Here is a 20545-nt window from a genome sequence, read left to right as displayed (position 1 = left end):
TTTTCCGATTACTTTTCCAGATGGGCATCCCTAAGTAAGTGATGACACTCACACGCAATCGAATCTGCTCGATTTTTTTCTGAATGAAAAGGAAGAGACTCACAAACAGCTGATTTGTTTGTCAACAAATTAATACCTCTATGCCAATGAACTTGAAAAGCGCCGGCTAACGGTACGATCCGTGACCGTTACAAGGCAATATTTTAATCAGTGACGAAATTACAATGATATGGTGGTTTCAAATCAACGAAAGATTTCGATAAATTCGGTGAGCTGTCGCAGTAAATTTTTTACCTGGCAACTACGATGTTGAGCGTTCGGTTGGCGACTTCCTGTTTGCGGCGCGGTTTTACGTCACGGACGGCGCCTGCTACGCGTCAGAAATGGAAACCGCTAAATATTGTCCTGGGTGCGACTGGAGGTTTGGTGCTTGGTGCCGTCGGATATGACGGGGCGGTAAACGAGTTTGAAACAGTGGAAAGTGCTAACCGATTTCTCCGGTCGCTTGTGATTGGGGTCAGCATTTCGGTGGATTATGCCTGGAGTATGTGGGGTTTGGACGAACAGGATCCCAACTATGAAGGGATCATGTCCCAAACGCATCAACGTGCAGCGGATAGAATCCTCAATGGATGTCTAGCAAATGGGGGTTTGTACATAAAAATGGGCCAAGGAATTTCTTCAATGAATCACATCATTCCCAAAGAATATATCTCGACATTGAAAAAACTTCAGGACAAGTGCTTGACTCGGAAACCCGGAGAAGTGAGAAAATTGTTCGAACAAGATTTTGGTAAACCACCGGAGGAAGTGTTCGAAACGTTTGACTACGTGCCGATTGCGGCCGCCAGTTTGGCTCAGGTGTTTCGAGGAACGACTAAGGAGGGCCAACAGGTGGCCATTAAAGTACAATATGCAGATTTAAGGAAACGGTTCAATGCCGATCTGAGAACGATTATGTTTCTGCAAGATTTAGCTGCTGTTATGCACAAAAATTACAACTTTGGCTGGATCCTTCGGGATCTTCAGGGAACCTTGCGGGAAGAGCTGGACTTTATCCACGAAGGTCGCAACTCGGAACGATGTGCTGAAGATTTGCGGAAGCATGACTCCATCTACGTGCCCAAGGTGTTGTGGAATTATACTAATGAGGTACATAAACATATTTCTCCCTAAAACATAAAACACTGCCATTCCCATTTGCCCTTTTTTATCCTCGTTTTCCGGCTACCTATCATGGAACAAAAGAATAACCAATTAATACTTTCTTAAAGATATCTCGTTACTTGTCTCTCATTTCAGCGAGTCCTCACGACAGAATTTATTGATGGGTGCAAAATCAACGATACTGAAAAGCTGAAACAGCTGAATATAAACGTTGCCAAACTGGATGTTGCCCTGTTCCGAGCATTCGCCGATCAAATCTTCCGAACTGGATTCGTCCACGCCGATCCCCATCCGGGAAACGTCTTCGTACGTAAAGACCCGTCATCCGGACGGGCACAGCTGGTCCTTTTGGATCACGGCCTCTATGGAAACCTCACCGCGGATATCCGACTCAATCTGTGTCGATTCTGGAAAGCTATCGTCCTCAAGGACTACAAAGAAATGGCACAATTCGCCCGAGCTCTAAACGTGCAGGATTATCGGACTTTTGCGGAAATCTTACTTCAACGACCACTAGAACTGAAGGGGTCCAAATTGAAGACCCGCCTATCCGACGAGGACATTAAGTACATGACGCGCCAAGCTAGGGAACACTTCGATAAGGTGATGCAAACGTTGCGAAGTATGCCACGGAATTTGATATTTGTGATAAGGAACCTGAACATGATCCGAGCCATTGCGCGGGAGCATGGAGATCCGGTGGATCGACCGAAAGTGATGGCTCGGGGTGCTTTAGCTGCGCTACGCAACAAAAGTGAAGGAGTTGGGAGCTTTTTCTTTTCGATTTTCCGGACGATTAATTTTGAGTACCAATTGTGGTGAGTTGAAGATATATTTCATAGAGGGTCGTTGAATTCATATCAGTATCTGGCTTTTAGGAAATCTTCGTTCCAATTCTGGATTGCTAATTCTTATTTGAAGCTGCTAATTAGACTTGGACGGTCTCCTGATACTTCGCATCTTCTGGATGTGCAGCTGGATGTGTAATTAAACGAAAGATAGTTCATAGGTTCACAGTGTGATGCTCTATTATAATAAAAAGTGTAAAATATATTTCAACTAATTAATTTCTTATTCCTGTGGTATGTCATTTCTAGACCAACATTTGAAAAGGGCGGAACAGCCAAAATGTAAACATAGCAGTTTTTCGTTTGAATGCATAGAATATGGTGTAAACTAGCCCATAGTAATGAAAAAAATAATATTTTCTATTAGTAAAAGTTATTTTGAGATACTTGAAAAAATGGCGTATTTCCACCCGAGTTCTATTCACCAAACGTGGTTCTTACGCTATTCTTTCGAAAGCATAGGAACTTAACGAAATTTGCGTGGATAAGGTAGTTTTTACTTTATCCTTCATATTGAGTCAATATTTATTGCATTTTCACTGATATTTGCTGTAATAATGCATATTAAATTTAATTTTAATGAGAAATACGAAACAAGGATTTCCTACCTTTTACTGGAGCTGTTGCTGTTACGACACGTACACTGCCGTCATACGCATATTTGTCCCATGTTTGCTGGGATTTCCTATATACATGGGACAGTTATGCATATAACGGCAGTACATCAGCGCATTTTCGTTATGAAACCTTAAAAATGTATATTAATAGCTGTTTTGCGCACACGTGACATGAAATTATTTGGAAACAGATCTACTTCAGGAAGAACAGGTAAAATGGAACATTAACATCATTAATGCCTTTCAGTGAGTAGATCAGTACCTATACCGAGTTGAGGTAAGCTTTACGATCAATTATTTAAGAGACGTTAAGAATTAGTCACCCTCAGAAGTGATTCACTATATGCTTTTTGTTTTTGTTAATTTGAATTAGTAAAATCGATTGTATAACGATATAAAAACTCAAAGTTATACGCAAAGGTGATGCAGAACCACGTAGCTATATGTAATGGATATTATGTATTTGTAATTTTAGTTTGTGTGTCTTTAGTACAATGATATTTTACTCTTCTCAAAATCTCAGTATAATCCCCCGGTATCGTTGCGTTTGAATTTTCTACAGCAACCACTTCGAACAACCGTAATCGATGCTGAAGGTTTACGGCTGCAAACTGAGGATTAGAACTAAACTTGTTGTTGCATTAATTTGACTTCAAGGCTTGCGATACACTTATAGGTTTGGTCGATTCACCGAAACCAACTGCGAAACTTTTAGAAAATTATCAATTGTAAATAATTATAAATAGATATTATTTAATGCATTGGATACAAAGCATTAACTCTCCCTTGAACGAATGGTCCAAGAAAATAGAAAATCCATCGAGATATTATCGTTCAAGTCTATCATATTTTCGTGAAGTTTTTCGATTTTTCGCACTCGTAAAATGTACCCCAATATAGGAAATACATACGTGGTCCCAGATCAAAACTGTTTTCTTCTGAACTTTGATGAAAAGCTGTGAAATTAATTAGTTTATTTCATGAGAATAACTTGCCACGCAATTCGAGCGGTACAGAAAATACCTAAAAGTAGGCAATTTATCGGTGAAACGTTGGGCGGAACAACACAGGCAGTTGGTAACAGGACTAATTTCCATGGCGTATTTCCAGTGAGTATTTGATTTTGGGCGTAGTGCATGTAATTTCCATTTCTGAAGCCAATATACACTTAGCTGCATATTTTGGCACAGCACATAGAAGAGAAAGGTGGTTTTCATCTATAATATGCAAAAAAATCAATTTTTGTTGAATATTCACTAAATAGGAATTGATTTACAAGTTTAAAACTTGGCAAGCAATTTTCTCGGTTTCATGTTAATGGAATTCCGCCCTTTTCAAATGTTGGTCTAGATTTGAACTACAGGGTGTCCATTCAAAATCGATTTTCAGAATCCCGGTTGGAGGAACTTATACTAAAATATCATAATAGCGGATCTAAGCAAGAAGTTAGCTATTTTTTATGTTTGTTTTATTAGAAGGAACTAGGAATCTTTTAGACCCATTCAATATGAATCAATCCAATCCCAGTTTTGTCACATGCGGAATCGAAGGGATTAAAATCTACAATAATTTCTTGTGGATTCTAATCCAAGAACAGAGAATCTTCAAAGATGTGCCAGTCCCTTGGCTCTCTTTACTAAAGACAGCCAAACAATTAATTCAAAAAAATCCTAAATAACTTTTGATGGAACAAAAAAAGCAGAAACATAATTTCTTTTTGAAGTGACTTAGGCTTAATTTTCCTCTCAATTCCTCAACACAGGATTAACCTCAAATAACCTTCTAAAAATAACTCTAGAATCTTTAACCCACTTTAACCCAAATTTTTGTATTCACTGCTCAAAAACGCTTTCTTAAATCGATCTTACTTATTATTTATTTATTCAGACTAAGGCCGAAGTGGCCTGTGCGGTATATAAGAGTCTTCTCCATACGGCTCGGTCCATGGCTACACGTCGCCAACCACGCAGTCTACGGAGGGTCCGCAAGTCATCTTCCACCTGATCGATCCACCTTGCCCGCTGCGCACCTCGCCTTCTTGTGCCCGTCGGATTGTTGTCGAGAACCATTTTCACCGGGTTATTGTCGGACATTCTGGCTACGTGCCCGGCCCACCGCAGTCGTCCGATTTTCGCGGTGTGAACGATGGATGGTTCTCCCAACAGCTGATGCAACTCGTGGTTCATTCGCCTCCTCCACGTACCGTCCGCCATCTGCACCCCACCATAGATGGTACGCAGCACTTTCCTTTCGAAAACTCCAAGCGCGCATTGGTCCTCCACGAGCATCGTCCAGGTCTCGTGTCCGTAGAGGACTACCGGTCTAATGAGCGTTTTGTAGATTGTCAGTTTGGTACGGAGGCGAACTCTATCCGATCGGAGCGTCTTGGGGAGTCCAAAGTATGAACGATTTCCAGCCAGTATGCGTCTCCGAATTTCTCTGCTGGTATCATTTTCGACAGTCACCAGTGAGCCCAAGTACACAAATTCTTCTACCACCTCGATTTCGTCACCACCGATGCCAACTCGCGGTGGGTGGCTCACATTGTCTTCTCTTGAACCTCTTCCTATCATGTACTTCGTCTTCGACGTGTTAATGACTAGTCCGATCCGCTTGGCTTCATTCTTCAGTCTGATGTAGGCTTCCTCCATCTTCTCAAAGTTACGTGCCATAATATCTATGTCGTCGGCGAAGCCAAATAGCTGGACGGACTTATTGAAAATTGTACCACTCGTGTTAATCCCTGCTCTTCGTATTACCCCTTCCAAAGCGATGTTGAATAGCAGAAACGAAAGACCATCACCTTGCCGTAACCCTCTGCGCGTTTCGAAGGGACTCGAGAATGCCCCTGAAACTCGAACTACGCACATCACCCGATCCATCGTTGCCTTGATCAACCGTATCAGTTTATCCGGAAATCCGTTTTCGTGCATTAGCTGCCATAGCTGGTCCCGATCGATTGTATCATATGCGGCTTTGAAGTCGATGAATAGATGATGTGTGGGCACGTTGTATTCGCGGCATTTATGCAGTACTTGGCGAATGGCGAACACCTGGTCCGTGGTGGAGCGTTCGCCCATAAAGCCCGCCTGGTACTGCCCCACGAACTCTCTTCCATCCAAAATTTGGGAAAGTACCTTGTAGGCGGCTTTCAGCAATGTGATTGCGCGGTAGTTGCTACAATCCAGCTTATCGCCCTTTTTGTAGATGGGACACACAACACCTTCCATCCACTCCTGCGGCAGAACCTCATCCTCCCAAACCTTGGTAATCACCCAGTGCAGCGCTCTAGCCAGTGCCTCACCACCGTGTTTAAACAGCTCTCCTGGTAGTTGGTCAACTCCAGGAGCTTTGTTGTTTTTCAACCGCCGATCTCCTCCTGGATTTCCTGGAGATTCGGAGCCGGAAGTCGCATGTCCTGCGCGCGTGCTCCTAGGTTCATTACCATACCGCCACCGTTGTCTGCCATATCGCCATTCAGGTGCTCTTCGTAGTGCTGCCGCCACCTTTGGATCACGTCACGCTCGTTTGTAAGAAGGTTCCCGTTTATGTCCTTACACATATCGGGCTGTGGCATGTGGCCCTTACGTGAACGGTTCAACTTCTCATAGAACTTGCGTGCGTTATTAGCGCGGTACAGTTCCTCCGTCTCTTCACGGTCTCGATCTACCTGCTGGCGCTTTTTCCTCCGAAAAATCAAGTTTTGTCTGTTCCGCGCCCGTTTGTATCGTGCCTCGTTCGCCCTCGTGCGGTGTTGCAGCAATCTCGCCCATGCTGCATTCTTCTCCTCAACTAACTGCTCACATTCGCCGTCATACCAGTCGTTTCTCTGATCCGGGCACCGTGCCTAGTGCAGCGGTTGGGGTGCTTCCAATGGCGGATCGAATATCTCTCTAGCCATCTTCAAGAGACGCTGTGCCTAGATGCTCTTCCGTTGGGAGTGCCACTTCCAGCTGCTGCGCGTAGTCTTGAACTAGTCTACCGTCTTGTATCCGACCAAAGTAAGGCCGCGGCGTTCGACTTTGACGCGTATTGTACAACGTCGAGAGTATTGAGCGCAGGCATATTGCAACGAGGTGGTGGTTGGATTAAATATTCGCACTGCGGTATGTAAGGACGTTCGTGATGTTGGGAGAAAAATTATCGTCGTTCAGAACGTGGTCGATTTGGTTTTCCGTTTCTTGGTTAGGTGATCTCCATGTGGATATTTTTGCGGGGAAAGGCGCTTCGGACTACCCTTCCGCGGGAGGCTGCAAAGTTTATGCGTTGTTTGCCGTTATCATTCGATACGGTATGCGGACAATCCAGTCTATACATTTTCTCCCTTCCTACCAGAGCGTTCATGTCGCCGATGACGATTTTTATCCTCAACTTGCACATCCTTGCGTTGATTGGCTGCCACACAATCACACGTTTGCGCATCTTAGCCAGCACTTTGAAGCCGGTTCCCAGCTCGTTGGTAGTGCCACAGCTTTGATAGAAGGTAGCCGCTCGATGCCCGCTTTTCACACTTTCTGTCCTGTCCAGCAAATCACCTGCAGCGCACGACGTCTAAGTTGTGGGGATGTAATTCATCGTAGAGCATCCTCCTGTCGCAACCTGCGAAACCTAGCGAATAGAAACATGATCAACTGCACACTTCATACAAAGTGAAGCGTACGAAGAATAAAATATCCAGCTTTCCACGCGACAACGTTTAGCAGCTGCCATTATGGCTAGCGTGGAAAGCTGGATTAGTTGTTCCATTTAAAAAGTGTTACATAAAAATAAAAAAATAAATTTGATTCTTAAACTTCATCGTTTTCTACTTTTGTGCAAGTCTAAGTCGATAGCTCAGAACAACACGACTCTAGTCGAAGCCAAAAAGTCACCGAACAACGACAACGGTCGTCATCTCTATCGACTGCCAGAATACAGTGAGTAACCAATTGAGTTCATTAATAGCGACTCTTCTCACTGCATTTGACTCACCTCACGTCACTTTACTCGCAGTCGCAGAATAAGCCCAACTGTCAGGAATCCTCTCAATTCGCGACTACGAAGGTAAATTCTTCACGCACAGTCTGACAATTCCTTATGGGATTTTACTGTGGAGGGACAAGAAGGGGTGATTGGCGGCCATGTTTCACGCACAGTCTGACAGATAGCAATGAGATTTTGCCATAAGAGTGAGTAGAGGCATTACTTTCGTATTCGCGAATATCTTCTATCTCCAGCCCTAAAATTATGCGTAAAAAATTATGCGACTTTTCAAAAAAAGGCTTCACCGGGAACCACGAGTATTTTTATTTGCAATCGGAATAACAGAAATTTTCGAGAACATTTTAATATTTCGGCAGCCAGGTGGCTTCGGATGGCAAAACTAAGATCGAAATGGAAGCTCGAATCAAGAAGACTAGGCAGCTAGTTTAAGAGATATGGTGAAGTCTGTGTTGTATATTCATCAGTGAGACTTGGTTTGTAGCAAAGATCACGCAAAAAAAAACGGCCAAACTGCAAAAAGTCATCAAAAACTGGTTTCAACAGAAATCCCAAGTACCGTCGTGCGGGGCTTCTTTTGACTACGGGGACTACTTAGGATTTTTAATTTTCTGAAAAAAATGAACGAAATAAATACTAAATTTGAAACAGAAAGTTGCCATCCAACTATTAAAAATACACCTGATTGGTGAAAATGGAAATTTGATAGTAATTTACTTTATAATTCTTGTTTCAAAATGTCCAAAGTAGCCCCCGATTTGTCAAAAGAAGCCCCGCACGACGGGAACCGTAAGCATTAAGGCATAGCATGTTAATAACCTTATATGGGCATTTAAGCTGCTTCAAAGCTAAATAGTACCATTTTATAAGCATGCAAGTTCTATATAAGCATTGCTAATGCATCGAGTCTTCTGGGGGCACGCGCGCAGGGCATACGATAACCGGCTCCGGATCTACAGGTAATCCAGGAGGATATTGGCTGACTGAAAAAAAAATTGGGATATTACCAAGATTTGCTGCCGCTAACCGCAAGTCGAGCACATCTGTATATGGGCGCTCATATACAGATGTGCTCGACTTGCGGTTAGCGGCAGTTTGGGAGGAGGAGGTTTTGTCCCAGGAGTGGATGGAAGGTGTGGTGTGTCCCATCTACAAAAAGGCCGATAAGCTGGATTGCAGTAACTATCGCGCAATCACATTGCTGAACGCCGCCTACAAGGTACTCTCCCAATTTTTATGCCGTCGACTAGCACACTACTAAAAATCCACACATATTTATTGGCAAAAATCCATAGATTTAACTTATGATGTATATCAGCGCACACATAACCATTCTCCACGCGAACTACTAATAAAATATATATCCAAATAAACTTTATGTGTGGTCTCGAATTAGCAATTATTTAATTTATGTGTGGTTCTATATCGATTATATTAGGGTGGAGCTATTGCAAAAATTTATAACGGCGACACATATATCTTAGGGTCTGTTCACAAATTACGTATCGCTTTTGGGGGGAGGGGGGAGGTCCAACTTACCTTATACTTTGTTACACTAAAAGGTAGGGGAGGGGTGGGTACTACCAAATGTTACGCATGACGCGAATAAAAATTTATTTTAATGTATTTTTTAACTCACTGATTGAAGTAATTGCTGTTTATCGTTATCGAACATTAGTCATTATCGAAATCAAGCATGCTGCCATAGCGGGACTGATATGCGTAAAAATACCAAGCGAATATTGTATTTCTCGACACCACAGTTCCGCTAAACTATGTAAATGGTTATGATCGCAAATTCTATTTTCGTTTCTACAAGCCGCATTCTTAAAATCCTTGATTTTTGATCATGTGCCGTCCCTAACTGTGTTTAAAAAAATACCAAAACCCAAATGCAACAGCGAAGAAAAAAAATCTGCCTTTAAAATTTTCACAGTTACGCGTTACATGGGGGAGGGAGGGGGTACCAAAAATGTTAGTTTTTATTACAAGGGGGAGGGAGGGGGTCAAAAACTCGGATTTCTGCGTTACGTAATTTGTGAACGTTACAGACCCTTATACAGAAATTTTTGGCAGTGCACCAATTGCAATAGAATTCATGGGGCAGAACCAGGCGGGAACGCTCCACCACGGACCAGGTGTTCGCCATTCGTCAAGTACTGCAGAAATGCCGCGAATACAACGTGCCCACACATGCCCATCTATTCATCGATTTCAAGCCGCAAATGATCAGACCGCATCGTGCTTTCGTGCTGTGCGGTTCTTTCTCTCTTTGCGGAAGGAAGTTTTTAATACTACCCGAAGCTATTTTAATTTCAACAGTGCTTCTCAGCGCTATTTGTACCCACTGATTCCGTTACGATCTTTGCAAGGACCGGTGCCTTCGTTTTACGTTGGACCCGTTTGCGGAAGTAAAACTCCGACAAGCGGTGGTAATCCTGTAGGGACACCGTTTTGGGAGAAAAAAAACTCTTAGAAGGTCACGTCTCCACGCTCAGCCATGAGCATTAATAAAAACAAGAGGAAGGGGAGTCTCTGAATTCTCCACTTCCTTCAAAGAAACAAGGTTTCAAGACCGTCCTGCCCAAGCGCGGAAAAATAGAAGGAAGCTGGAGAATTCAGATATTCCTTCTAACTCTAATATCGGAAATAATTTTTCCAATCGAACTGAGCAATCAGTTCGATTTGATTAATGATGAAATTGAGCAAATCGAATCTACCTCTAGCCCAGGTGATTCGATTCATGCGAAAAAGCAAAGAATTCCGCCAATTGTGGTATCTGTTGCCGAGTTTTCTGGCTTCCGGAATGAGATTTTGAGTTACCTTCAGGGGATCAAGGTTTCATTTCAGATTGCTAGGAAGGGCGACTGCCGCGTTTTGCCGGGATCCTTTGACGATCGCAAACGTCTTCTTCAGTATTTAACTGAGAAGCGCCATAAATTCTTCACATACGACGACAAAACTGAGCGATTGTTCAAAGTCGTCTTGAAAGGTCTCCCCAGTGATGATAAATCACTGGATGAGATTAAAATTGAAATTTCTCAATTACTTGGATTTTCACCAGTCCAAGTAATTAAGATGAAAAAGAAACCCTTCTCTGGTACTTCCCAGAGGGGTATTTCTCAGGAATTTTATTTAGTTCATTTTAACAAAAGTGAACTAAATAATATGAAAAGTTTGGAAGAGGCCTGTATTATGTCCGGTCCCATGTCCGTGTTACATGGGAACATTTCCGCAGGCCTGGGGGAAATTTCCAAAACCCCACCCAGTGCCGTAAGTGCCAAAAGTGGGGTCATGGAACCAAACATTGTCACATGGATGCTAAATGCATGATTTGTGGTGGAACCTTTCACGCCAAGGACGCATGTGTTGTGAGAGAAGATTCCAATAAATTTAAATGTGCAAATTGTGGGGGCAATCATAAATCCAATTTCTGGGAATGCCCTTCACACAAAAAAGTTTTGAATTCCCGTGCAAAATTGATGACGGGAAATTCCAATCGGATCTCAGATTCGACGGGTAGAAATTTTTCAAACGCTCAAATTTCGCAACCAGTTACCGGTCGAGCAATTCATACCCACCACAATTCACAAACAAATTTTGCCGCTCACAAGCACTTCAGTAAATTCCAATTTTTCTAATGTACCTACGTATGCAAACATCGCTGCTGGTAGACAAAATTTCTCTTCTCAAAATGAGGTTTATACCCATGTCCCAACGGAAAATAATGGTCATGTTACCGATTCAGGTAGCATGACTGCTTCCGATTTTGATTTTTTAACTGAACAATTGCATCACATGATTGATGCAATGTTCAAAGCAAATACCATACCAGAAGCTGTTCAGGTTGGTATAAAGTACACACAAAAAATTGTTATCGGACTCCGGATCTAAATAATTGTGTGAAAGTTCTACATTGGAATGCCCGCTCTCTAAAGGGTAAGGAAGATGAATTATTCAACTTCCTAACAGTTCATAATGTGCATATTGCCATTATAACAGAAACGTATTTAAAGCCCGGACTCTCCATTAAAAGAGATCCAAATTATTTTATCTACAGAAATGATCGTCTTGACAGCGCCTGTGGTGGGGTCCCCATTGTCATTAATAGACGTATCAAACATAAATTATTTTCTTCGTTTGAAACCAAAGTTTTTGAAACTTTGGGAGTTTCTGTTGAAACAAATTTTGGTCAATTTTCCTTCATTGCAGCCTATTTGCCTTTTCAATGCAATGAGCAGCAAAATAATTTGTTGAAAGCTGATCTTCAAATTCTGACTCGCAACAAATCAAAATTCTTCGTAATTGGTGACTTCAATGCCAAACACCGTTCATGGAATAATGCTCAAAGCAATTCCAACGGCAAAATTTTATTTGAAGATTGTTCTGCGGGATATTATACTGTTCAATATCCCAATGGCCCTACTTGTTTTTCTTCCAGTCGAAATCCTTCTACAATTGATTTAGTTTTAACGGATTCAAGTCAGCTGTGTGGCCAATTGGTAACTCATGCTTACTTTGGCTTTGATCACCTTCCTGTGACATTTGAAATCTCACAAGAAGCCATTTATAATCCAATCAGCTCTACTTTTAATTATCATAGAGCTGATTGGGATTTATATAAAACATATATCGAAAGGAATTTTGATGTTAATATTCCTTTGGATACCAAAAGTGATATTGACAATGCGCTCGTATCTTTGACAAATTTAATTGTCGAAGCCAGAGGCATTGCAATTCCTAAATGTGAAATTAAATTCAACTCCATTATTATTGACGACGATCTTCAGCTACTGATCCGTCTTAAAAATGTGAGGCGAAGGCAATACCAAAGAACTCGCGATCCCGCGTTGAAAGTTATTTGGCGAGATTTGCAAAATGAAATTAAAAAACCCTGATTAATCCACCTAGCAGTGATGATGCCTTTCTCGTGCATTATAAAATATATTGAAAAAATCACATTAGAAAGGCCAAAAAAGCTCTTTAGGAGAATAGATCACATTTTTTCGATAATTTTGCATGTTTTCTGCATTAGTTAAAATGCATTGCCACCATTTCCGAAAAAAAATTTTTTTTTCGGTTTTGAATTTTTTTCCGAGGGGGGACCCTTGGGAAAAAACAATGATTTTTCAATAATTCCGAAATGCAATGTCCGATCGAAACAATTTTCAATAGCAAACAATGGGACCGCATTCCCCGTCGAATGCAACTTGTTGCGAGTAAATCGGATAATGCTAAGTTCCAAAAAGTGTGTCTACAAAATTTGTACACATACACACATACACACACACACACACACACACATACATACATACACACATACAGACATCACCTCAGTTCGTCGAGCTGAGTTGATCGGTATATAACACTATGGGTCTCCGGGCCTTCTATTAAAAGTTCTTTTTTGAAGCAATCATATAGCCTTTCGGTACAACTTTGTTGTACGAGAAAGGCAAAACGTTTCGCTATTCTGAGAAATACCAACTTTGAGAATAATGTCTCGAAGTTGGATCCCAGTTCGAAACCCTTTTGGAAATTAACGAAAATTCTTGAAAAACCTCAAAAGCCAATTCCAGCGCTTAAAGAGGGAAATAAAATTTTATTAACAAATGGCGAAAAGGCTCAAAAACTTGCTCAGCAGTTCGAGAGTGCCCATAATTTTAGTCTAGGTCTCACTAGTCCAATTGAGGATCAGGTTACACGGAGCTTCGAAGACATTCTCAATCAAGAGAATGTTTTTGACCCTTCGTTGGGAACTAATTTGGATGAAGTGAGATCTATTACTAGAAAATTTAAAAATATGAAAGCCCCGGGTGATGATGGTATTTTCTACATACTTAGCAAAAAACTTCCTGAGAGCTCTTTATCCTTTTTGGTTAATTTATTTAACAAATGTTTTCAATTGGCATACTTCCCAGATAAATGGAAAAACGCTAAAGTTGTTCCAATTTTGAAGCCGGACAAAAAACCAGCTGAGGCTTCTAGTTATCGCCCTATCATTTCTTCAATAAGCAAACTGTTTGAAAAGATTATTTTAAATAGAATAATGGTTCATATTAATGACAATTCTATTTTTGCTGATGAGCAATTTGGTTTTCGCCATGGGCATTCAACCACTCATCAGTTATTAAGAGTTACGAACTTAATTCGGCTCAACAAAACTGAAGGATATTCGACTGGAATTGCTCTTCTTGATATAGAGAAAGCATTTGACAGTGTTTGGCATGAAGGTTTGATTGTAAAATTGATGAATTTTAATTTTCCTCTGTACATCATTAAACTGATCCAAAATTATTTATCAGATCGCTCACTGCAGGTAAACTATCAGAATTCTAAATCTGATAGATTACCTGTAAGAGCTGGTGTTCCCCAAGGCAGCATACTGGGGCCCATATTGTATAACATTTTTACTTCTGACTTACCTGATTTACCACCAGGGTGTCAAAAATCTTTGTTTGCAGATGATACAGGTCTCTCAGCCAAAGGGCGTAGCCTTCGTGTCATTTGTAGTAGATTGCAAAAAAGTTTGGATATTTTCTCCACTTACTTGCAAAAATGGAAAATTTCCCCGAATGCTTCCAAAACTCAGCTTATAATTTTCCCACATAAGCCGAGAGCTTCTTATTTGAAACCTTCTAGCAGACATATTGTCACTATGAATGGGGTTCCAATTAATTGGTCTAGCGAAGCTAAATATTTAGGACTTCTGCTGGACCATAAATTAACTTTTAAAAATCACATTGAAGGCCTTCAAGCCAAATGTAACAAATATATTAAGTGTCTATATCCACTTATAAACAGAAAATCAAAACTTTGTCTTAAGAACAAACTTTTGATTTACAAACAAATTTTTAGACCTGCCATGTTGTATGCTATGCCAATATGGACTAGTTGCTGCAATACCAGAAAGATGGCACTTCAGAGGATTCAAAATAAAATTCTGAAAATGATTCTGAAGTTGCCTCCGTGGTATAGTGCCAATGAACTTCATAGAATTTCTAATATTGAGACATTGCAACAAATGTCCAACAAAATAATTTCCAATTTTAGACAAAAATCGTTGCAATCTTCTATTGCAACGATTAACTCCTTGTACCCTTAGTATAAATTAGGTTAAGATTAGTTTAAGTTGAAAACTTTGTAATTCCTACATGGTTCAATTCAACCAGAGGAAAAATCCTAACTGCCAGAGGCAATTGAAATGTATCAATAATAACTAAAAATATAACATAGCAAATAAGGATGATAGTGTTAAGAGTGTAAACACGGAACACCTAGTCTAAGAGATGAATGCATGTATTAGATAATTAGCAAATAAAATTAGGTAAAAAAAAAGCCGCAAATGATACAATCGATCGAGACCTGCTATGGCAGCTAATGCAAGAACACGGATTTCCGGATAAACTGACACGGTTGATCAAGACGACGATGGATTGGGTGATGTGCGTAGTTCGAGTTTCAGGGGCATTCTCGAGTCCCTTCGAAACGCGCAGAGGGTTACGGCAAAGTGATGGTCTTTCGTGTCTACTATTCAACATCGCTTTGGAAGGGGGAAAACGAAGGGCAGGGATTGACACGGGTGGTACGATTTTCACGAAGTCCGTCCAGTTATTTGGCTTCGCCGACGACATTGATATTATGGCACGTAACTTTGCGATGACTGAGGAAGCCTACATCAGACTGAAGAGGGAAGCTAAGCGGATCGGACTAGTCATCAGCACATCGAAGACGAAGAACATAATAGGAAGAGGTTTTAGAGAAGGCAATGTGAGCCACCTACCGCGAGTTTGCATCGGTGTGGTGACGAAATCGAGGTAGTAGAAGAGTTTGTGTACTTGGGCTCACTGGTGACTGCCGCCAATGATACCAGCAAAGAAATTCGGAAACGCGTAGTGGCTGGAAATCGTACGTACTTTGGACTCCGCAAGACGCTCCGATCGAATAGAGTTTGCCACCGTACCAAACTGATTATTTACAAAACGCTTATTAGAGCGGTAGTCCTCTACGGACACTAGACGTGGTTGGCGACGCGACGTGTAGTCATTGACCGAGCCGAATAGATAAGACCCTAATGTACTGCACAGGCCAGTTTGACCTTGGCCTGAATAAATAAAATAAATAGCTATGTATTTAACTTTTTATGACACAAATCTACCAAATTGAGGTTGAACGTGCCCCTGGAGCCGACGTTCTTATGTAACATAGTTTCTCAACTATTTAACTACGCAACTATGATTTTGATTTTATTATTCTTTTTTATGGTCTATACTGTATATATATACAAAAAAAATGCTGCCCATCGTTTGTAGACCATTTATTCAATGCTTTAAAGATATATCTATTCAGTTGTATGATCTTGAATTTTTACCTCCGCTCAAACTTAACCTCAATCGGGTTGGTGCTTCTCAGCACCAAATCGGCCACAAAATTGATTTCCTCCAGCCGAGTAACCGGAAGTACCCGAAATCTCAATAGAACATTTACCACCACCGCCTTCAGTTCCATCATGGCATACTTCTGTCCGATGCAGTTTCTTGGACCAGCACTGAACGGTACGTAGGCGTAAGGATTTCGTCGATCTACTTCTTCCGGTAAGAATCTATCCGCATCGAAACGTTCAGGATCTGGATATTGTTCTGGATCGTGATGCAGATCCATAATGTGAATATTTGCGACACATCCCGCCGGGATAATACTCCCATCGTCAAGGACAATGTCCTCGGAGATGTTTCGCGATATGAACGTGACCGGTGGCCATAGACGCAGGCACTCCTTCAGAGCTCGGTCCAAAAACTTCATCTCATTGTAGTCCTGTGGCGTAAAGGAGTGGTCCGAGTGGGGTTTACTGTTGTAGATTTGTACGACTTCGCTGTAGATGCGGTCCTGAACTTTTTGCTCGCGCGCTAGAGTGAAGAATATGAAAGTCAAGGCGGCAGCGGTTGTATCGTGCCCTTCGAAGGTGAACGTGTCAACTTCCTCTCGAATGCCTTCTTCATCGATCAGTTGCTTTTGTTCTGCGAGCAGGAGTGAGTCCAGCATGGCGTAGCGCTTCTTCGGGTTAAGGTAACTGGAAAGCAGATTACTGAGGTTTTACTGCCTAGTCATGCAACCATACTTACATGTTTTCTTCGGTGATTTCACTGAACTGCTCCGACTGGAACTGAGCTCGTCGCATGTTGATGATGCTGGTTGTAAACGAGTGAACCGGAAGGAGAAGTTTATCAAAAGCGGTTTTGTAGCCCATCAGCCGGTTAATAGAATTGCTCAACAGCCATGGGCGCATCAAACGATGGACCAAGGCTTCGCCGATTTCGTAGAGCTTCGTGCGGTATTCTTCGGCGCCTGATATCTTAGATAACTTCACACCCATCGATGTCTCTGAGCGATTGTCGGAACTTTGCTGTAGTTAGATAATATTCTGCGAAAAAGAGGATATCTTACCACAAATAGTATTCAGCGTAAACTTGGACATGATTGATTGAAGTGCGGTTGATACTCCTCTGTTCGCGTGATCATCGAGCGTTGCCAACATTTGATCGCATTCTTCTACAAACGTTTGGTGGAATCCATTGAGAATGTTAAAATGAAACGAAGGGGTCAAAATTCTACGACGGTGCATCCATTTCGGTCCTGAACTGTTAAGCAATCCTAGTCCCAGAAAAGGATGCAGAAATTCGTAGAATCGGCTCTTGTCGATGTTTTTGGTACTGGACAAAATTGGCTCGGCTTCACGAACTCGAATCACGTTAAGTACGAAGAGGTCGCTATTGAACCAGAACCAATAAGATCCTCCATATCGTTTGGCCCACTTACGAGCCCATTGGTAAGTCGTAGCTGGAAACGAAAAATCAGCGGTTGAACAATCTTAGCATCGGAAAACAGCTAAGCGTGTACCTTGATTCTTGAATAGTAGCTCTTTCAATGTTCCAATTAACGGTAAACATGGGGGTCCGGGAAATTTTTTCATGGCCCGATACCGACGTCCATTTTTGTCAATCACATCCCTTACAAAGCAACACTATTAAAAATTAGCACTCCGAACCAAAATTGGGAAGAATATCCATCTCATCCGAACAATACGCCTGAGGCGACTTGATTAAACTCTACTTTGCACCGTGGGGTAAGTATAACGTCAATCACGCTTATCATTCCCGGTGCACGGCCAAGATTATTCCGTGTTTTTTGTTCATGGTAGGATCAGAAATAGCATTGATAAGGGGGCGGTAAGAAATGATTAGCATTGTGTTTTTTTATTATTCCCGTTTTGGTCTATACTTTCTGTTTATAAATAATGTCTTCATTTAGCTATGCGTAACACTCGATTCCCGTTTTGCCAATCTAATTTTGATTGGCGTTTTTGCTCGCAGAACCAGATCTGCCGTGAAGACAATCTGGTGCCGCTCAGTCACCGGTAGGATGTGGAAGTTCATCAGCAGGGTGCAAAGTACGGTTTTCATTTCCAGAAGAGCGTACTTCTGACCGATACAGTTTCTCGGACCGGCACTAAAAGGCACATACGCGTACGGATTCCTTTTAGCGGTGACCTCTGGAAGGAACCGATCCGGATCAAACCGCTCTGGATCGGGAAACTGCTCCGGATCACGGTGAAGGTCGTAGATGTGTATATGCGTCACCGTGCCGTGCGGAAAGCTCGTTGAGTCTACGAATAAAAAAACGTTAATGTAGGACTGCGACTCGATGATTGGATCCTATACCGATGTTCAAGGGCCCAGTCAAGTTCCGCGAGATGAACGATACCGGAGGATATAGTCGAAGCGCTTCCTTCACAAACCGATCCAAGTACTTCAGATTGTTGTAATCCGCAATGGTGAATGCCTCGTGCTCCGGTTTTGTTCGATGGGCTTTTAATAGTTCATCATAAACGCGTTGTTGAGCTTCCTGCTCGGTAGCCATTAACAGAATTGAGAAAATCAAACCTCCTGCAGTCGTGTCATGACCTTCGAACATGAACGTATCCACCTCTTCTCGTATTCCTTCTTCATCTATAGCATCATTTGCTTCGGCCATCAGTAGGGTATTCAACATGGCGTATCGCTGTTTAGAACCGTATCTAAAGAATTCAAAATCAGCGCCGAGATTAACGATATGACAAATCAAAAGTTCTTACATTGTATCAGCAACTGTGTCTTGCAATGCTGAAACCCTTTTTAATTGTTCTCTTTTCTGTTGAATGATGTTTCGGGTGAAGTCATGGATCGGCACGATAGCATCCTCCAATGGTTTCTGATAACCAAGCAGATTATAAATACCATCATAGTACAACCACGGAGTCGTCGTTCGGTGAACGATCTTTTCACCCACGTCGTAAACTTGCGATCGGTACTTGTCTGCGTCATTGTACGAGTCTAATTTAACTCCCATAGCCGTTTCTTGATTGAATACATATAAAAATGAGTTGCATTCCTCCAATGACTGAGATTATTCTTACCGCAGATAGTGTTCAACGTGAACCTGGTCACAATCGATTGCAAAACAACCTCCTCTCCGCTTTCAACAAAGGCGTTCAGTATCCCCACCAACTTCATTGCCTCCTCCTGAAAAACTTGCAGAAAATTGGTCAAGATGTTGAAATGGAACGCCGGAGTCAGGATTTTCCGTCTCGCTTGCCACTTGCTTCCCTTGCTGCATAGAAGTCCATCGCCCATCAACGGCTCCAGGAATCGATACAATACGCTCTTCCGCGTGTGCTTCGTGCTTGAAAGAATTATCTCCGCTTCACGGAGTCTGATCACATTCAGTATCACGTATCCGAAGATCCACTGCCGGTACGATTGTCCATGCTTCAGTGCTTTCGATCGTGCGTAGTTGAAAATTTGCACTGAGTCTTTGAAAAGGACCTCCATGATGTTGCCCAATACGGGTAGCATCGTCCCACCTGGATACTGTCGAGCCGCTCGGTATCCATCACGTTGACGTAAATGCCATTCAAATAGTGTCAACACCACGATAAACGCGACGATCACTAGGAAAACCGCCGACGGTAACATAACCTTGAATCCTACAGTTTGCGCGATAGTTTTCGAACTGCGATCGCTGCGCGATCGTGCCCCATTTATAAATCATATTTGATCCCGTAGGAAAAAAGGAGCACTGAGTTCTATCAGAAGCAAGAACCGGCAATCATCCAGAGATAATCGTTTGTTTAGACACTGTGTCGACGGCATCGATCAGGTGCGCTATTAATCACGTGTGAGGATGAGCTTGCTATCATATGGAACTTGATCTTTTATAGGCAAATTATTCGCCTTTTTGTAGAGGGCATTAGACAAAGATCGTTAATTGTATCAGAGAAAATAGTAATCAATAATGGTCATCTTTAAATTAAAGCACGTTTAAGCGTAAATAAAAATATTACGAAGCATTCTGATAACAACTTGACTAACGAACTTACAAACTTGTAATAGGTAGGTATTTATTCTATAATAAACAGAGGTTCTCAACCTGGGGTACGCTGTTCTATAACAGAGGGTACCTCGGACAAAATTGCATAATGGTGGAAATATTACAAATTGAATCAAAACTTATTGATAAAGTTTTGATATCACAATTGTAACCAGTGGTGTGTGAACTCACCATTATGCGTAGCAGAAGGATATGATTGGGCAGCCATGGTGAGTGGTAAAAGGGGGCCATGATGAGGCGAGGAAAATCTCAACGAGCGAAGGCTTGGACAAAAATCGCCATTGCTTGGAAAGTCATAAGTTCTAAACGCTCGGAAGAACAAGACGCACACGAGAAAAAAGTATATTTTGGCTAAGTTAAAATTGGAAGTGAGTTTTGAGAGAGAAGTGTTAAGGAGAAGTTTCACCAAGGAATCATCCAGGTAGAACAGTCACTTACCAAATACCCAACCGTCCTCTCTCCTCACTAACCACCACAACCACCTGGCTACCCTTCAATAGGACCAGTTCC

General features: G+C 41.9%; 2 protein-coding genes across 2 annotated transcripts; one reads left to right on the top strand and one right to left on the bottom strand.

The window, feature by feature from the left end:
* The first annotated feature begins 161 nt into the window (after positions 1–161).
* On the top strand, positions 162–2218 carry LOC134214446 (uncharacterized aarF domain-containing protein kinase 5-like). Its single transcript, XM_062693815.1, has 3 exons — positions 162–1152; positions 1303–1985; positions 2046–2218. Exons 1-3 carry the CDS (start codon positions 307–309, stop codon positions 2152–2154), a joined length of 1638 nt encoding a protein of 545 aa, XP_062549799.1. The 5' UTR covers positions 162–306; the 3' UTR covers positions 2155–2218.
* A 13664-nt stretch (positions 2219–15882) lies between these two features.
* On the bottom strand, positions 15883–19670 carry LOC134208987 (uncharacterized). The gene is made up of 7 exons (XM_062684965.1): positions 19062–19670; positions 18741–19002; positions 18328–18683; positions 17916–18272; positions 17054–17446; positions 16732–16990; positions 15883–16679 (listed from the first exon to the last, which is right to left on the bottom strand). The coding sequence occupies exons 1-7, from the start codon at positions 19618–19620 to the stop codon at positions 15977–15979; spliced, it is 2889 nt and encodes a 962-aa protein (XP_062540949.1). The 5' UTR covers positions 19621–19670; the 3' UTR covers positions 15883–15976.
* Between the last annotated feature and the right edge of the window lie 875 nt (positions 19671–20545).

Source organism: Armigeres subalbatus, chromosome 2 (assembly GCF_024139115.2).
Source record: "Armigeres subalbatus isolate Guangzhou_Male chromosome 2, GZ_Asu_2, whole genome shotgun sequence".
Lineage (NCBI taxonomy): Eukaryota > Metazoa > Arthropoda > Insecta > Diptera > Culicidae > Armigeres > Armigeres subalbatus.
Note: the sequence above shows the minus strand (reverse complement) of the source record. Positions and strands in the feature narration are given on the sequence as shown.

What these genes read in the sequence shown, in the direction of transcription:
- LOC134214446 (XM_062693815.1), top strand. Translation starts at nt 307, where the DNA reads ATGTTGAGCGTTCGGTTGGCGACTTCCTGTTTGCGGCGCGGTTTTACG. An exon ending in TGTGGAATTATACTAATGAG is followed by an intron (nt 1,153 to 1,302) that starts GTACATAAACAT and finishes CTCTCATTTCAG; the next exon opens with CGAGTCCTCACGACAGAATT. An exon ending in AATTTTGAGTACCAATTGTG is followed by an intron (nt 1,986 to 2,045) that starts GTGAGTTGAAGA and finishes TCTGGCTTTTAG; the next exon opens with GAAATCTTCGTTCCAATTCT.
- LOC134208987 (XM_062684965.1), bottom strand. Translation starts at nt 19,620, where the DNA reads ATGTTACCGTCGGCGGTTTTCCTAGTGATCGTCGCGTTTATCGTGGTG. An exon ending in ATCGAGTGTTACGCATAGCT is followed by an intron (nt 17,447 to 17,915) that starts AAATGAAGACAT and finishes TTTCGTTTCCAG; the next exon opens with CTACGACTTACCAATGGGCT. An exon ending in TACGCTGAATACTATTTGTG is followed by an intron (nt 16,991 to 17,053) that starts GTAAGATATCCT and finishes ACAATCGCTCAG; the next exon opens with AGACATCGATGGGTGTGAAG.